Source organism: Antechinus flavipes, chromosome 1 (genome assembly GCF_016432865.1).
Source record: "Antechinus flavipes isolate AdamAnt ecotype Samford, QLD, Australia chromosome 1, AdamAnt_v2, whole genome shotgun sequence".
Classification (NCBI taxonomy): domain Eukaryota; kingdom Metazoa; phylum Chordata; class Mammalia; order Dasyuromorphia; family Dasyuridae; genus Antechinus; species Antechinus flavipes.
Window position 1 is genome coordinate 507,926,577 of NC_067398.1, and position 18,780 is coordinate 507,945,356.

At 36.3% G+C, this 18,780-nt stretch overlaps 1 protein-coding gene and 1 long non-coding RNA gene across 3 annotated transcripts in view; one reads left to right on the forward strand and one right to left on the reverse strand.

Annotated features, from left to right (window-relative positions):
• Nucleotides 1–18,780, reverse strand: part of LOC127544027 (uncharacterized) — a 102,166-nt gene that overhangs the window by 47,585 nt on the left and 35,801 nt on the right. The gene's annotated exons all lie outside the window — the stretch shown is intronic.
• NDUFV2 (NADH:ubiquinone oxidoreductase core subunit V2) overlaps nucleotides 16,851–18,780 on the forward strand; it is a 32,297-nt gene continuing 30,367 nt past the window's right edge. Inside the window, exon 1 of the mRNA XM_051970467.1 lies at nucleotides 16,851–16,966. Within this exon, the coding sequence (XP_051826427.1) occupies nucleotides 16,913–16,966 (54 nt within the window). The 5' untranslated portion in view covers nucleotides 16,851–16,912. The remainder of the gene's footprint in view (nucleotides 16,967–18,780) is intronic.

The following is an 18,780-nucleotide window of genomic DNA, read 5'->3' on the forward strand; positions in this document are numbered from 1 at the left end:
AACCCTGAACTATAGAGGCCTGATATCAAAATGCTGAAATACTAATTAAGGAACTGGGGTTAACAGGAGTAAAGAAACAGATCAGAGACTGCCAGTCCCAGGACAAGTGTCTGATTTCTGGTGGTTTCTAAAAAAATAATCTCAAAAACTGAGTCTGCCAGGGCAGTTCCAGCAGAATAAAGGTTTTCAAAGTTAAAACATAACCGGCAAATTATAGTCCAGTAAATTTTAAGCAAGGAGTAAAAACGAAAAGGACTTTAAATGATTCCAACTCAGTCTGAACTAATAGGGGACAGGGTAGAAATGCCTAAGAAAAATACACCAGTTTTCCCAATTTCCTAACCAGTTTCAACCAGTTTATTCCTCCTTTTTTTTTTTTTTTTCACGGAAAGGAATTATCAAATGATCATTCTACATATAAATCCCAAGAGTGAATCAAAATTCCTATACATAACAGATTAGTACATTAAGTTTCCTAAAAATCCCTCAAACATTCAGTAATAGTTACAGTTTTAACAAATAAATTTTACAATTTGAACAAACCTTAAACACAGTAATACAGTTAAAATTTTAACAATAATTCAATCACTTTCCCATTCCCCTATATCAGTGCAATTTACATCAGGAGCAGTGAGCTCTCAAAAACTGCTTCCTGGTGAGGATGATCCTATAATGCTCAGTCCAGGGAGAGGATGGGTGTGGCCATGCTGCCTGCTATCAAAGCTTCAGATGGGCCAATCCGTGTCTCAGAAGCAAGTCAATACCTGTAATTTGACCAAAATCTAGAACAAAAAACACAAATCTAACATGTAAAGATTAGAACAGACTAATAAAAAATGTAAAGAGGCCAGTATGAATTGGCCAGCAGCTTCCCAATAGATAAAATAGCAGTTAGGCTTTTGTCCTCTCATTATTTAAAAACCTTTAAAAACCCGAATATCCATAGACACAAATATTCAGTAACAGATAAATGACTAGGGTAAATACTCATTTGCCAAATATTCAAGATATAATGATTACATATAACCAGGTTGGAAACAGCAAGGTATAACATATAATCAGATTGGAAATAGCTAAGTATGACATAATTGAATTGCATTAACAGTTTCTTATTGACCATTGTTTTCATAGAAATTAGTTACAGGAGGAAAAAATGCAGCGACACCCATAACATAAGCAGTTAAAACTTAACTTTCAGCAAAACAGGATAAAATAACTTTAATTCATTTTTACTCCAGTTAATTGTCCCACTAACTGTCAGAGGGTGGAGCTTTAAAACTCCCAAATAGTATTAACTATAAACCCAAGGAACTTTACTTCCAATAACAAATTCCATTAGCTGAAGTTTCAGATAGATCCTAAACAGATATTTACCATAACCTTATATTTATAATAGTAAGAATTTGTCTCAATATGTTCACTTCTTTCATATCTAAGTAGATGTTTCCATAAATGAACATTATACATACAAATCAGTTTGCTTTTAAAAAATACCCAATACATAGATAAATATCCCAAATTACACATTGTTCATAACAGAAACATTTTCAAAAGGACAAAAAAATATATTATTTTCAGAGGCTCTTTAAATGACCTAAGGATGACCCAATACAATCAATTAAAACTTAGAATATCCTAATATCACATAAAAGAATCCAAGAGGTTCTTAAAACTATTAAACTTTTAGAAATACCATAACCTCATATTGACAACAGTAATAAATTTGTTTCAGTAAGTTCAAAGTTATCTTTCATATTTAACAGAAACATTTTCTTTTATTTTATTTAATAATAACTTTGTATTGACAGAATCCATGCCAGGGTAATTTTTTACAACATTATCCCTTGCACTCGCTTATGTTTCGTTTTTTCCCCTCCCTCCCTCCACCCCCCCCCCAAGATGGCAAGCAGTCCTATATATGTTAAATATGTTGCAGTATATCCTAGATATAATACATATTCGCTGAACCAAACAGTTCTCCTAACAGAAACATTTTCAAAAGAACAAGGAAAAACTATTATTTTCAGAAGCCCTTTAAATGATGGGCATAACCTCAGGATACAATCAATTAAACTTATACAGAATACCCAATTCTACAGAAAAGAATCTGAAAGATTCTTAAAAATGTCCTTTAAACTTTTAGAACAAGCCCTACCAAATTATACATTAGTCAATTAACTTAAAAGTGGGCCTATCTCTTGAAATCTTTTGCCAAAGTCACACCTCAACCAAAGCCACACCTCGGCAGAAAGAAACTCCACTTAGTGGAGTTAGAAGGGGGAAATTCCACCTCCAAAGAGGCAGGGGGAGGGAAAGTGAGCTAACCTTCACTCCAGGCTAAGGAGGTGCTCCATAGCTGAAGTAGCAGAGAGCAGTTGGAGGGGGTGGGTGAGTAGGGGCAGTGAATTTAATCTTCATCTTTGAAGACAAAAGCTCTCTGCCCATCCAACCTTTAAATTAGCAGAATGTAGTGGGGTGGGGGTGGGGATGAGGATTCCACATGGTCACCCTCCCAATGGACTTTTCGTAAGCTTCAATTTTGGCCAGAGTTGGAGCCTTTAGAAAAGTCTGACCTGTCTACCTAATTAGAGACACACGACCCCTTTCAGGTAAGTTAACAGAACTTCACTCCAACAAGTTCTTAAGATCATACATTCAAAGATAACTAAATCGAGCCTGCATAGGCAACAGTAAAATTATTTTCCACAATTTAAAACTGCCCAAAAGAATACTCAGAACAAATCTGGCATGCAAAGGCAACAATAAAATTATTTCCCACAATTTCCTAAAATTCCTAATCAAATGTCTTCTTGAGCCTGAATTTCAATCAGATAAGGTTTTATTACCCTTTACTCTAGCAGGTTCTGAAATCCTGCTTCAAGGAAAAACCATCTGCCTTTTTGTTCCTTTTACTCACAAATTAGTAAAAGAGATTAAAAAGTTTAAAATCACAAGCAAATTTTATGCTAAGTACAGTTGCAACACTGAAATAATCAATTCCCCAAATTTCTTAATTTAGCAGAGCTCTGAACCAACAGGACAGACAAACAAGTCACACAGAACACACAGACATTGACTGGCAGTCAAAAACATTTAGAAACCAATAGTATCAAAAGGTACTCAGGTACCCAAAGGGTACTTCAGAACCAGGTAGTACCAAAAGGTACTTAGGTACCCAAAAGATACTTCAGAATCAGATAATGCCACATAACATCCTACTGGCATTTCCCAGAGTTGTATGGCTCTTCAGCCCAACTTTTTCTGGGAATCAGATTTGCTAGCAATCAGACCAGACAGAAAACTTACCCTGCAGAGGTTTCAGACCAGATTCTCCCATGGCCAAATGGAGGTGTCCACCATCAGCCATCAGGCACAGTTGTGGCTGGAAACTGCTCTTTCCTAGAGGTTCTGGAAAAAAATCCAGGGGGCCGACCTCTCCAGAGCAATGAACCCAGATCCCCAGCTACCCATGGGCCCCAAGGCAGAGACCCAAGGTTCTCATCTCTAATCATGCTCATCTTCTAACATCCCGGTGGGAAGCCTCTAAAATGTAATGCCAGAGAAACTGAAGCAAAATTGAGATTAGAGAGAATTAAATAATTTATTTTAAAGGGAGAGATTTACTGGGACCAAATGGATCCATGGTTTGATCTCAGGGCTGAATGAGACTATCGTCTCCAAGAATCCAGCAACGATGTGAGTTCTCAATGACATATATACACGTGGCTCAGACTCAGGGGGTAAACTGAGGCAGGGGCAGAGTCAGGGTGTGAGAGCAGGAACAGGATCCTGATAATCTAGTTCTGACAGGGTGAGGGGAGGCATGGGGGATATCTGATAATTGGGATTACAGAGTGAGGAGAGGCACTCAACATTCTGATGATGTCTAAGATAGAAGGTCTTTCTCCTTATTTGGATCATCATGATTAGGAGGGTGTGATTGAGCAGAACAATTGGGGAAAACGAGGCAGGACTGGGTCAGGATAATTAGGGAAAATGAGTCAGGACAATAAGAGAGAACAATGGCATAACAATATGAGGAATGACAAGCAGGCTAATTGGCTGATTTTGTTTGTTTTTTAAAATTAAAATCTTGCTTCTCTCCTACCTTTTAAAATTTTTGTTTTAGAATTGGTCTTTTCCCCCCCATCTTATCTTTTACAAATTACAAAATATTTTCATAATGTTTCCTTTGATCTCTACAAAAACTCATGAAGTACCAAGTGGTTTTCTAATGGTATCCCCAGTCAAGGAAAACTTGCTGAGCATGGAGCTCATGATGACACAGACAAGCCTTCTCCCAGTGGCTTGGGGGTGACCCAGTTATAGGATTAAGGGAGAAAATAATGGGGGGCATACCTTGACAAGGTGGGTATCAAGCCAGGGGAGGCCAGACTTTACCTGTACGGGTCACCAAATATTGAGGTTGGGAAAGGGACCCCAAAAGTGTTAAGAAAGAGGAAACTCCTTTATCCAGCTTTCTATTATTAACATGCTAATTCTATGGCCCAGGGAAACTGAGGCAGAACAATTCAGGGAAACTGAGGAAGGGAAACTAAGGTATTACAATCCAAGGACCAGCCTTGCTATATTAAAAAAAAAATTCATCATTAGAGAATTGATCACTGGGTGATTAATTTTTTGGTCAGCTACTTATTAAATCATTTACTAAAGGCTAGAAATGATTCAGTCTACACAAGTAGGGGAAATACTAATGAAATCATGGAGCTCCAAAGTCAGAGATCCTGAGGCCAAGTTCAAAGTAGAATCTGAGAGACAAGATTCAGAATATCAAACAGCAGATGTAAAAATCTAGATCTGTAGTGTCTGATTGGACAAGATTCAGTTGTACACTCAAGAGAAATCAAAATTGTTAATATGAGCATACTGAAGACCAGAAAACACTGCCAGCTTTGGAGGCTTTGAGTCAAAAACTCTTATTATTGAAGTGGTCAGTGGAAGTGCAGAGAGTTGTGGGAACCCCTTTCTGGTGCAGAGGTCCTTTTGTAAAGGAATTTACGAACCCAGAAAGCTAGGCTGGCAAAAAGAGGTTTATTATTGGCATTGGGAAGTCAGCCTTTGCTGTGCATGACTAGAAAGACTGAATTCCTTGATAACAAGGTCCCAATAGAGGGGTATAAAGTTTCTAGTGGAGGAGCCCTGGCAGAGAGAGTTTTTAGCAGAGAAATCTTGTAGCAGAGAAAGGGAATAAGGTCTTGTTAGGGAAATAGAGATAAAGATAAAGAGGGAATAATGCTGAAAGAGGATATCATTTCAGCAGGCAGAGGGTTGCAGCTTATGCCAAGGAAAGAGAGAGGTTCCATGGCATGGCATAGCAGGTTCTCTGCAAGGAGTGAGCCCCACGTTGCCTCTTTTTATAATTGAAACCTTGGCTAGAAGCTGGGGGCAGTTCTTGATGGGGGCTGGGAACAATTTGAGCTGGAATCAGAATAGAAAATCTTGGAATTGAATGAGTGTCTCTGGGCTAATTTCCAACTCAATAGCGTTAGAAGTGGGCCTGGACTCAATTGGTGCTACCGAGGTAACAGAATGAAACCATTTTAGCAAGGAGAATCTCTCTTTCAAGGAACTTCTCAAGTGCTTTACCTCATGGCTCACCCCCAAAGTCAGAGAAAGAGAGTTATGGGGTTCCCTCCGCTATTATGACTCTGTTATTGTTTGATTTTTCCCTTTTCAATTCTTATACATAAATTTGTTTACTCCTTGGCTTAGGGAATGAAGACATTATTCTTCAGTCAATAAATAAACAAATAAATACTAAGCTCCTATTCTGTACCAGGCTAAATGTTAGGGATTCATTAAAAAAAAAAAAAAGATAATTTCTGCCCTTGAGGAGCTCACATTCTGATTGGGGACACACAAACTGCTATGTACAGACAAGTTATATACCAGGTAGAGCAGAGAATCATTCATTCATATATTCTCCATCTACTTTATGTGAAAGACTGTACCATGCATTACGATATAGGGTCCATTGTTGAGGGGAAAGCATTAACTAAGCACTGAAAATGTGCTAAATGTTTTACTCATAGAGAAGTAAGTAAAAGAGAAAAAGAAGACTTGGACCCTGTCCTCAAAGAGTTTAAAATCTAGCAAAGAAATCAAATCCCAGAAGTAAAATAGAACATGTCCCCAAGTGCAAAAGTACAGTCTGCAACGCTGCAAATGTGGAAAGAGCTATGTCCAGCCTTGCCCTGTGCATTGATGTTGCCACATCAGCAGAGGTTATAATAATATGCTGCATTGTGATTTTTCTTTCTTTCTTTTTTTAAAAATTACAATGTGGGTGTGTATGCAATGTGAGTGAATTCTGCTCACAAAAGCATGAGCTCAGCCAAGTCTCGAGGTTGTTTAGTAAAGTAGGTTAGATAGAAAGGATAGTAGGAGCAAGATGGGCTATTTGAAAACCAGTGTCTTTTAAATAAAATAGAAAGCTATAGGCCAGAGCATTTGTGAATGCTTAAAATAAATAAATAAATAAAATTTTAAAACCTTGATTCTTTTTCCAAGGCTCCCAATAATATCTTTCAGCATGTCATTTTATTTAGGGTCCCTTTTCAATGACTTGCTTTTTTTCTTTAAAAATTTGCTATAATAGTAGAATATTTAGGTGCTCTGAACTTAATTTTGAACGCAGGCAAACTGAGAGGTAAAGATTGGGGTGGAGCAAGGGAAGGGAGGAGATCTAAGCATTAGCTCAAGGGCAGTGTGGGAGCTGAATTGCCTATGACTAAATTCTGGTTCATTTTGGTCTGTTTATACAGGTCTGCTTGTAGCTAAAAACTGGACATCGTTGGCAGACTGACTTCTTTTGACTAAATCATAGACCCCAAGTTAGAAACCAACCCTTCTAACTCTAATTCTCACCTTCATTTCATACATGAGGGAAGTGAGGCTTTGAAAGACAAACTTGTTAAAAAATCAACAGCTACTTAAGATACAGGTGGGAGATGAAATGCAAAGATTTTTAACTCCAAATCTGGGTTTCCTTCTATCCTATTCGACAATGGGCTTGATTATGAAGTCAGTCTATAGAGAACATAGTCTAGAATTAATTCTTTGGCTAGAAAAAGTAAAAAAAAAAAAGAAAAGAAAAGAAATTAATATCTAAAGGCAGCTAGGTGGTACCAGTGAAATAAAATAAAATTAATAATGTATAAATTTATAAAATGATAAAAATTAATAACTTGGATTGAACAAGCATATAAGTGAGTGCCTAAGAACAAGGAACTGTACTAGCTGGTGGGACTACAAAGTCATAAGGAGAAATAGACCCTGCTGCCATTCTGGCAATTAAAGCCATTTCTAGTCATATGAAAAAGTAATTAGAGAAATGCAAATTAGGACACCTCTGAGGTACTACCTCACACTTCTAAGCTTGGTTAAGATGACAGGAAAAGATAATGATTAATGTTGGAAAGAATGTGGGAAATCTGGGACATTCATACATTATTGGTGGAGTTGTGAACTGATCCAACCATTCTGGAGAGCATTTTGGAGCTATGCCCAAAGGGTTATCAAACTGTGCAAAACCTTTGATCCAGCAGTGTTTCTACTGGGTTTATATTCCCAAAGATATCATAAAAAGTGGAAAAAACCCACATGTGCCAAACTGTGGCATTCCTTTTTGTGGTGGCAAGGAATTGGAAACTGAGTGAATGCCCATCAATTGGAGAATGACTGAATAAGTCATGGTACATGAATGTTATGGAATATTATTATTTTATAAGAAATGATCAGCAAGCTGATTTCAGAAAGGGCTGGAGAGCCTTATATGAACTGATGCTAGGTGAAATGGGTAGAACCAAGAAAGCTATGGGGCCTGAATGTGGATCACAATATAATATTTTCACATTTTTTGTTGTTTGCTTGCTTGGTTTTTTTTTTTTTTTTCTCATTTTTACTCCTTTTGATCTGATTTTTCTTGTGCAGTATGATAAATGTGAACATATGTTTAGAATAATTGCACATGTTTGATCTATATTGAATTACTTGCTGTCTAGAAGGGTGGGGGAAAGGGAGGCAGAAAGATTTGGAACACAAGGTTTTGCAAGGGTGAATATTAAAAATTATCTTTGCATGTATTTTGAAAAATAAAAAGCCATCATAGAAAACAATTTATATTCTACTTTACCAAACCATAGGAAAGAAGTAAAGTGACTTGCCCAGGGTCATACAGCTAGCCAGTGTCTAAGGTTAAATTTTTCTGACTTCCAGTCCAGTGTTCTATTTACTATATGAACTAACTGCCTCCAGGTATTAAAAGTTAAGTAATTTGAGTTCTGAAAATGACCAATGTTTTCATAATCCAGTGCTTAGCGCAGTGCCTAGAATAAATGTTTAGTGGCTGGTCATTGAATGCATTGTTTAAAAATGTTATGATTTAAATGTTAAAATTGGCAATGTGTGAAGAATTCTGGGAAAATCCATCTAAATTGCAGAAAAGTAAATTGAGATTATAGAAATATGATAGGCCCAATGCTGCTGAGACAGACCTGTTGATATCAAAAGCATAATTGGTATCCTGCTTTAGAGGGATTAACTTGGTAAGCTTATAGGAGAGGTCCTTTTGTTTGGAATTTATAAAAGCATCTCCCTATGAAGAGTGTGGATTCATCCCTTGGCTCTTCCCCGAGATTAAGCATCCTACTCTGTACCAAGCATTGTGCTGTAGTAGATGGTTATGAATGTAGTAGATGGTTATGAATGTCCAGTGGGATAGTTTCTGGTCTTAGCTTAGAGAGGCAATGGCGTCTTAGCCTAAAACGTGGTAATTGCCGGAGACACATTATCGGAGAGAAGGGCTCCAGAAGCAATTGGGGGAGGGGGAGAGGAGGAGGGGCTGAAGTTTGAGTAGTGGCAAGAACCGAAAGCCACCATATGAAGACAAAGAAATCTAGACTGCATTCTGCTGCCTAGAACACAGTTATGTGTGTTCTGCTTTAGATGCGAGTCAAATCCACAGGGTGGCAGTGCGGACCTGGGGAATTCCAGCTCTCTGCCTAGAAAGGAGCCTCCACAAAATAAAAAAATGAAGTTATTACGCTGACAAACCCAAATTTGTTTCCTTTCCAAGGAAAGTACAAACCCTAGGATAGATGGAGGAATTTAGGACACTGAAAAGTAGAACTCACTAAAGAGGAAAAAGAATTCTGTTCATTGTTTATAACAGCGTCATTTATAAGCTACTGTGAGACTTTTATTTGTTTTACAAAATTATTTATGGCTATTATGAATCTTTCTATATGTTTTGGGCTTTTTACATTTTCTGGGGGCATGGAATAAATGCTGTCTTGTACTCAATATAGCCAAGCAGATAGATAGCAATATAAATAGAGAGATGGATATAAATCTCTATCCAGATAGGAAACATGCATTGTTATCTTGGGTGCTTTGTATGGGACCTGCCAAACCCTTTTATGCATAGTAGAGGCACAGATATGAGGCATATTTGGAAATTTTCCCAGAGTAACATCTGGGTGAATTACCCAATGACAAACTTGAAAGAACAAAAATAAAAGTTATCAGGGACCTGTATGATAGTAATATAAGATGATTTAATTATAAGCCAAGAATAAGAGATAAGTCTATAGCCAGAGTGCTTCAAGGGTATCCTTGAGATGTCAAGGAAAAGTGAAGGCCTTCAGCATGTTGGTTAGACTCTCTGTGGCAAACAGAAAGAAGGTTGCTAGCCATGAATATGTTGTGATCTGCCCTGCTGGAAGGAGAACCTAAATTGATGAGAGCATATATTCATTTGAGAATTTAAGAATAAATTCTAGAGGTACAAAATTTACCAAAGAGTTATAAGTATGAACTAAACCCAGATCATGTATAACTAGAGCTTACCAACACTCAGCAACAGATTTACATTGCCTTAGCTAAGGACTGGCTTTCCTTGACTTTACTGTATAAATTTCAACCTTTCTAGCTATAGAACCATGGGTAAGTCATTTAACCTTTCTGAGCTGCATATTCTATTCCACTGAGATTTCGTTGCCAGGCTTTAGCCCAAGTTTATCTTCTGCCTGATTTCCTTCCTTTTAGCTATCTCTTGGAAACTTTAGCTCCCTTTACGGTTTAGTTTAAGTACCAGTTCTGTCAGGAATCCTTCACTGATTCCCTCTGTTCTTAGGATCTGTCCCTTAACCTCTGAAATAATTTTGTATTTATTTTGTATATATCTTCTATTTACTTATATGTGAGCATATTGCAATCCTTCAGGAGAATGTAAGCTTCTTGAAGGTAGGAGCCTTCTTGTTTTTGTATTTGTATCAGCAACACAAAGCCTGGGTACGCAATAAAGGTTTCTTGACTGATTGAGTCTCAGTTTCTGCTTCTATAAAAATGGGCATAATATTTGTAGCACCCATTTAGTAGGATTATTGTGATAAAAACACTATGAATGCTCAAATACTGCATAAATGTGAGTTATTATTTTGGAAATGCCAATTTTTCAAAAGAAAAAAGAAAGATTTAGAACCATTTTATAATAAAGAAGATCTATAGAAATATAAATTAAATATATTTTTTAAATATCTTCCAATATGTTTAACATGAGTGTACATGTATAGCCTGTATTGGATTGTTTGCTGTTTTGGGGAGAAGGATAAGAAAGGAAAGGAGGAAGAAAAATTTGGAACTTAAAATCTTACAAAAGTAAATGTTAAAAACTATCTTTACATGTAATTAGAAACAAATACTATTAAGTAGAAAAAAAAACTATTCCAACTGTATTATAGGTATGTATGTACATAAAAGCTGTGCAAACTTAATCAGTATTCAGGATATACCAAACAGTACCATAGACAAGAAATTAAGAGTTGACATCCCAAAGGCTAACAAATAAGGATTCAGATTCTGTCTGACATTTAAAATATTGCTCTCATTCAAGGCATCCTACATTGGATATTGCAACAAACATTCTTCACTTACAAATTAAGTTTATCTTTGCATGCATCCAGAGAGAAATAAAAATCTGAATCACATTAACAATAGCAAACATTAAAATACTGAAGGATGAACTTCATGTGCCAGAGACTGCTTGTCTAATCATTTCTTTTCTCTGCAGTGACAGAATATACCAAAATGGCCTCCTCTTGATATAGACCAAAAATTTTCTTCATGCAGCTATGTCTTGCTTTTAATTCCAGCAAAATGGATTCCAAAGTAAAATTTCTATGATACAATACTGTTTTTACTTATTAAATTCCATTACAAAATATAGAATACATTTTTTCCCTTTTTGATCTGATTTTTCTTGTGCAGCAAAATAATTATATAAATAGGTATACATATATTGGATTTAACATATATTTTTAGCATGTTTAACATATATAGGATTACTTGCTATCTAGGGAAGGGAGTGGGAGGAAGGGGGAAAAATTTGGAACATAAGGTTTTGCAAGAGTCAATGTTAAAAAATTATCAATGCATATGTTTTGAAAATAAAAAGCTTTAATTAAAAAAAAACTAAGACAATGAAAAACAAAAACAAAATATGGAGATAATAATGGTACCATTTACATAATATCTACTATGTGCCACTGTCCTAAAAACTTTAAAAAATATTAACACAGTAACCCAGCAAAATAGGTGCTGTTATTATCACCCCCATTTTACAGATGAGAAAACTAAGGCAAACAGATATGAAATGACTCCAGGGGCACACAGCTTTTAAGTGCAGGGGTTATATTTGAACTCAGGTCTTCCTGATTCCTTGTTCTCTATCTATTATGCCATCTATATATTATATGGTATCTTTAAGGGGAAAGTAAGAAATTATAGACTGAATTGAGGGAAGAATTTAAGATAGTAACTGAGCCCAGGATCAGAAATTTTTTTTCTTCCTTCTCTAGATCATGCTTAGGAATTTCCTGACTCCACAAATGAAACTCTTGGAATTTGAATGCCCCTCTTCTTTTTGCTGGTCTATTTACCAAGTCAAGTAAGTATGTACACTTCGCTTTCACTATTATAGAACAGAAAGTTCTCTAGTTTAAAAGTACTTTAAAAAGAAGGCATAAAGTTCAACTAAAATAAAAGCATTTATATTACCAAATAAAATTAATTCAAATTAAACTAGAACATATATTATCAATCCAAGTGTAAAATTCCACAAAGCTACTTTGGCTAAAGTGATTGGTAGCTTCATATGTCCCCAAACAAGGTTCTGTTATTGAAATCTTTCAAGACTTTCAGCATTTATGTGACTAGTGACCAGAGCTAGCTGTGTGGGTGGAAATGACCTATTCTAACAGGTCAAAGGGAAAACAAGGCACCTCTTATCTTAGCAGTTTCACAGAAGCTGAAGGGATTAGGTTTAGGAGTTTGAGCCATCTTGTGACCTACTTCTAAGTTGTTCTTAAAAGAAGAAATAACCTTCAAGTGGAACCAAAACTGGGTAGGTTTGATACATAACATGCCATATTAGGATTTCTAAATCATTTATCTACTTTATCAGAAAAACAAAAACTTGTGAACAATGTTTGGGTTACCTTTTCCCTTACCCTCAAGTTATTTACACACACACACACACACACACATATATATGTGTGTGTGTGTGTGTGTGTGTGTGTGTGTGTTTACAATACACATGCATATACATACATATATATATACATATATGTGTATATATATTACTAAATAATCTCTCTTGTGAACTAACAAAACTCTTAGTAAATCTCATACTGGACTGTAATATTATGTTTTGTATTATAATTATAATACGTGTCATAATTATGTTATAATTATATGGCATATTTATAATAAATTTCTTAGGCTCTCTATTTGTCTGGGAGCTCTGGAACTATACCCTATTCTTTTTGGGTCCAATACTTCCTAGCCTATTACACTCATGAACTGATACACATCAAAATAAGCAGGGCTACAGGAAAGTCCAAGATCAGAAATTTCTGACACTGAGAATTATTAAAAATTAAAATTAATGCTGCACAGGAAATGGTCATAGGATCATAGATTAAAAATTGAAAAGGAACTTAGAGATGATGCAATTTATTTCCTTAGTTTTCCAGTGGAGGCCCAGCTAAGTTGTCTTGTTCAAGGTCACAAAACAACTAAGCGTTAGGCCTGGGATTTGCACACAAAACCCTAGATTTCAAATATAGTGCTTTCCACTATGTCATCCTAAAGTATAAATTTTGGAAAGTCTGACTAAACCCAGAACTTTAGTTAAAGAAAACATTTAATATTTCACCAACAATCTTAGAGAAAACACTTGATAGAAAGGAAGAATTGCTTCTAAAAAATTAGTCCTAAAGGAAGAATTGCTTCTAAAAAATTAGTCCTAAATGTTACAACTAAGAATCTTTTCCTCATTCCTAAGAAAGCCAGAATGATGTTTTTGATGAGAAAAAGAGCAGTAACAAATTACTGATATGTCAGCTTATTCCATTCTGAGCTTTAAAGAGTCAAACTTGGAACCTGATTTAATATAATATTGGCTCACATGTTTCAATTCTTGTTTACTTTGGTTGCCTTGTGCTAAAAATGATAATTCTAACACCATACTACTTCGCAAATGTGTTTTGTATTTCTGGGAAATGCTATGGAAATAAGAAGTTTATTAAAGTCACTTTGTGACCACAACGAAAGCATATTATGTTTAGGCCAGATAAATATTTACAAATAAATGCCGCCTGCTATACCAGATTGTTTCAATAAGAATAAACAGATGCTATTCCTACTGTTCTTCTTGAGTTTTCAACATTTTAGGATGGCATACAACTGGCTATGGCTGTGACTGAAGATCTGAAACCCCTAAATCAAGATTAAAATTTCTTGAAAGCACAGCCCTTTATAAAATGTGCTTGTTTTATGATCCCCTTTCTGGCCTTAACACAGAATCTAACATATATAATAAATACTTATTGACTGACTAAACATTTTACTTGAGAAAGGGGTAGATAGTGAGGTCATTTCACTTTCCTTCCATTAATATTATTAGCACAAATCAGGTTATAAGTCTGGTAAATATTGTTACCTTTCTCATTCACCTTTTTAATAATCTTATATTCATTGCTTCTTTAGGACTCTTAAACTACACAACTTGATTCTTGATCTGCAGATATTTTGAATGACCAGAGATAATGTAATTTCTCTAATTAATGATGCCATACAATGACATCTTGTGCTAGCTATTGCCTTTCTCAAAGTCAGCTATTAAACAAAACACATCTTGATCATCTTGTGCTTTAGCATTTACCACTCTCCTAAAGTCAGTTCTTGTGAAGGAAAGGAATGTATTTTCTCCTCTTTGCTTCACTTTGCTATCCTTATATCTCTTTGAGGGGAAAAGAATGACTTCCTTCATTCTCTATCAATCCTATATTTTTCAGACCTCAGGGTAATGAATTTGGTGATTTAAATCATTCAGGAGTTTCTGAAAATAGTACTCTTAGAAAACAAAAAGAATCAGGCTGTGTCTTCCATGAGGGTTCCGGAAAGCTATCAGCAGAACAAACTAGGCCTTCTAAATAATGAAAACTTTTTTATTGTTTCCTGAAATCCATTAAAAATTTGGGGGGGGGGGGTTCTGATAAAGGCCTCATTTCTTATATAGAGAATTGACTCAAATTTATAAGAATTCAAGTCATTCTCCAATTGATAAATGGTCAAAGGATATGAACAGACAATTTTCAGATGAAGAAAGAAACTATTTCTAGTCATATGAAAAAGTGCTCTAAATCATTATTGATCAGAGAAATGCAAACTAAAACAACTCTGAGATACCACTACACACCTCTCAGATTGGCTAAAATGACAGGAAAAGATAATAAAGAGTGGGAAAACTGGGACACTGATGCATTATTGGTGGAGTTGTGAATGGATCCAACCAACCATTCTGAAGAGCAATTTGGAACTATGCCCAAAGGGTTATCAAACTGTGCATACCCTTTGATCCAGCAGTATTTCTACTGGGCTTGTATCCCAAAGAGATCTTAAAGGAGGGAAAAGGACCCATATGTGCAAAAATATTTGTGGCAGCCCTTTTTGTAGTGGCAAAAAAATGGAAACTGAATGGATGCCCATCAATTGGAGAATGGCTAAATAAATCATGTTATATGAATGTTATGGAATATTATTGTTCTGTAAGAAACGACCAGTGGGATGATTTCAGAGAGGCTTGGAGAAACTTACATAATTGATGCTAAGTGAAGTGAGCAGAACCAGGAAATCATTATACAAGGCAACAAGATTATATGATGATCAATACTGATAGAAGTGGTTCTCTTCAACAATGAGATGATTCAAACTAGTTCCAATTATTTAGTGACAAGAGAGAGGACAGTGGAAACTGAGTGTGGTTCAGAGCATTTTCACTCTTTTTGTTGTTGCTTGCTTGCATTTTATTTTGCTTCTCTTTTTAAAATTTTAATGGTTTGATTTGATTTTTCTTGTGTGGCATGATAATTGTATAAATATATATGCATATATTGGATTTAACATATCTTTCTACCATGTTTAACATATATATTGGACCACTTGCCATCTAGGGGAGGGTGTGGAGGAAGGTAGGAAAAATTGGAACACAAGGTTTTGCAAAGGCTAATGTTGAAGAATTGTCCATGCATATGTTTTGAAAAATAAAAAGCTTTAATAAAGAAAAAAAAATTTTTGAAGCTATAGAAAGTTCTGTGTTCTTAGCTAATAGTTTAACTTTGACAAGATAAATAAACTACAGATAGAAGCTAAGACATAGTTTTTATATTATCAAGATGCAACAGGGAGTATTGATATTCAATTTTATAATAGAATATACTAATGTATCATTATACAGCATATGAATATTTATTAGCAATTAGCCAGGCATTGTGATCTTGTGCTAATCACCTAATATGTCTAATATCTAACCCTATTTACTTCAAAGTTCGCTTAGAAATTCTCTTTCTTTCTCATCCTCACCTATATAGTGTCATATTTCCCTATTTGGCCTAAAAATAATACCATCATCATCAACAAACATGTATTCCTACTCTATATATGCTCTTGGCTTTACAATTACTCTTCTCATCTCAAAAAAGTAATAAAGGAAGAGGTACATTTCTAAATAGAACTTGTTACACTGTTCTAAAGACTAAAATATATATCAAATCCAATATGTGTAAATATTTATACAATTCTCTTATTGCACAAGAAAAATCAGATCAAATAGGAAAGAAAATGAGTAAGAAAACAAAATGCAAGTGGATTGTTATGTATTTTGACTCCTCATTGATGTTCTGCTGGATATGACAATTTTTTTTTAAATTTTCCTTTTCAGTCTTTTTTGTTTTTTCTTATTTTGTATTTCTCAATAAAAAAAAGAGTATTAAGTTCTCTGAAGACAGGGATTGTTTCCATTTTTTCCCAGGTGTTTGACTTCCATTGAGTTTTTTAAAATACAGAAGTGAGATTTATGGTTACTTCAAAGCATAATGAAATTTTTTTTTTTAAGATTAAAAAAGGGTTATAAGTGTTTTGAAACGCACTAGCTGGAATTTTCATTTAATTTATAAGATTTCAGGAAATTACACATTCCTCTTCTGTTAAACTGAAGCGCTACAAGGAAAGCTCTTCTATGGGTCTCTCCAGGAGATTCTATAGAGAGGGAAAAGTGCTGCCCCTTCCCTTACAATGCCCTATCACTTTGCACCGCCCATCTTCCATGACCTTGACCCCCACACCTCACTGGACATCTCGCGCTTCCGCTGCAGTGCCCCCGCCCGCGGCGCTCGTCCTTCCGCGCCATCGGGAGCGACTACAGAGACGCGCCTAGACCCTTCGGTTCGGTGATCGGAGATAGGTGTCGAGAGCGCGCACGCTGTGCGTTCCGGGCTCGTGCCTGCGGACCTCGGACTCAGCTGGGGGAAGCCGAAGAGTCTGGTCCGCCATGTTCCTCTCCTCGTCACTCCGGGTGGGGACCGCCGGTCTCGTCGCCCACTGGGTAAGGAGGCTCGGAATGGATTCTTGTACAGCCGCTGCTCGCCCTCTACCCTCTCTTCAGTTTGGGCGCTGGAGCCTCCCGGGCGCTGGGCGGGCCTGCAAGCTCGGCAAGGACACCGCGGCCTTGCTTTGCTCCCGGGGATGGCCGCGGCCATGGGTGTTGGGGGAGCGCCGGTTGCAGACGGGCGGCCTTTAACTCAGGCAGTCGCGGAGGCACCCTAGCTTCCATACGGTTAGGGAGCACTACGAGGCAGGAGCTGCTTCTCTAATCCTGTTTTTCTGGGCTTCATCTTACATTGACAACTAAACGTGTCCCTGAAAGTCCATCCCAGGGGCATTCAGCTCACGCTTGCCCAGTACTCGCTCGTCCCCATAGGGGGCATCCTAGCCGTGCATTTCCTTGTACTGCACAGCTTGGATGACCTTGTGTCCTATTTCTGGAAAATACTTGTGGGACTAATTGCAGGGGGAAGGAGGAGGTCCACTTTAATACTTGTGGGACTGATTGGGAGTCCACTTTATCTTGCAGAAGATTTGGTGAGAACCCTAAATCACAGATATGAGGATAACTAGAGGTTGTATCTTGTGGAGAATTTTTTGACTTAAAACAGATCTTGTGAGATACTGGAATCTTCAATTGTTACCTGGCACTTTGCAAATGCCACAGAATCAGGAAAATACCAATTCTATTTTTTCATATCCTTAGCAGGCCAGGATTAACTATATATTAGCTATTTATTAGGAATAAGGGAACAATCGCTTGTTCCTTGAATGTGATTTGTGGTGTTCTGTTTTTGAAGGATTATCTGGAAGATAGACATGTTGGACTACTTATATCAGAGCCAGTGGTTAGAAGTTAACAGTAAGATAGATTTAATTTCAGCATAAGGAATAATAATTTAAGCTTTCTGAAACTGGAATAGGCTATTTCTTGATAGATAATGAGTTTTCTGTCCCTGGAAGTATTTATATTCCATGATTTGTCAGTAATGATGTAGAAAAGAATTCATGAGTCATTTTGAACTAGGTGATCTCTAATGTTTTATGTAATTTAAGATACCCCTAACCAGAATGAACCTGTGTTTCCTTCAAACACTAAACATTGTAATAATAATGCATTATAGGAAAAAGTGTTAACTTGCTGAGGGAAGGACAATATTTTGTAAAAGAAACCTTTGAATCACTAATCTGTTAGTTATTTGAGGGACTCAGTATGTGGGCAAAAGAGAACCCATTTATGTAATTCCAGTGGTTCCTAAACAAAACAAAATTGAGTTATGGAATTGGAGTGGGTGGATGTTTGTTAGGAACTGCAAACTGGCTTAAAAAACAGAAAACAAAGAATAGGATAAAGAAACTTATGAATGAAGAAATGTTAGAATGTCTAGGAATCAGTTCTGGGAGCACTTTTGACATTTTATAAAAAGCTCTTGGAGGTTTAAGCTGGAAATATGAAATCTCCATATTTGTAGCTGATACTGAGAGTTTCCAGTTAGAGAAATGATGCATAGCTTATGGGACCACAACAGAATTACCTCATACAGCTGTGTGAATGGGCAGCAAAGTAGCATATGAGCTTAAATAAAGAGGAGGACAGAATAATAAGTCTAGGGGAGAAAATAAGAATCATGCTCATAGATATTGGATTCAAAGCTACAATTTGCATCCTTGGCAAAGGAATTGTAAATCATAACCAGTTCCTTAATGATGCCATCCATATTAACTGCGGCTTTCATGTATTTGTTTGACAAATTTTTTTTACATTAAAAAATTATTTTAGATTATACATATGCATTTATTTTTAACATTAAGATA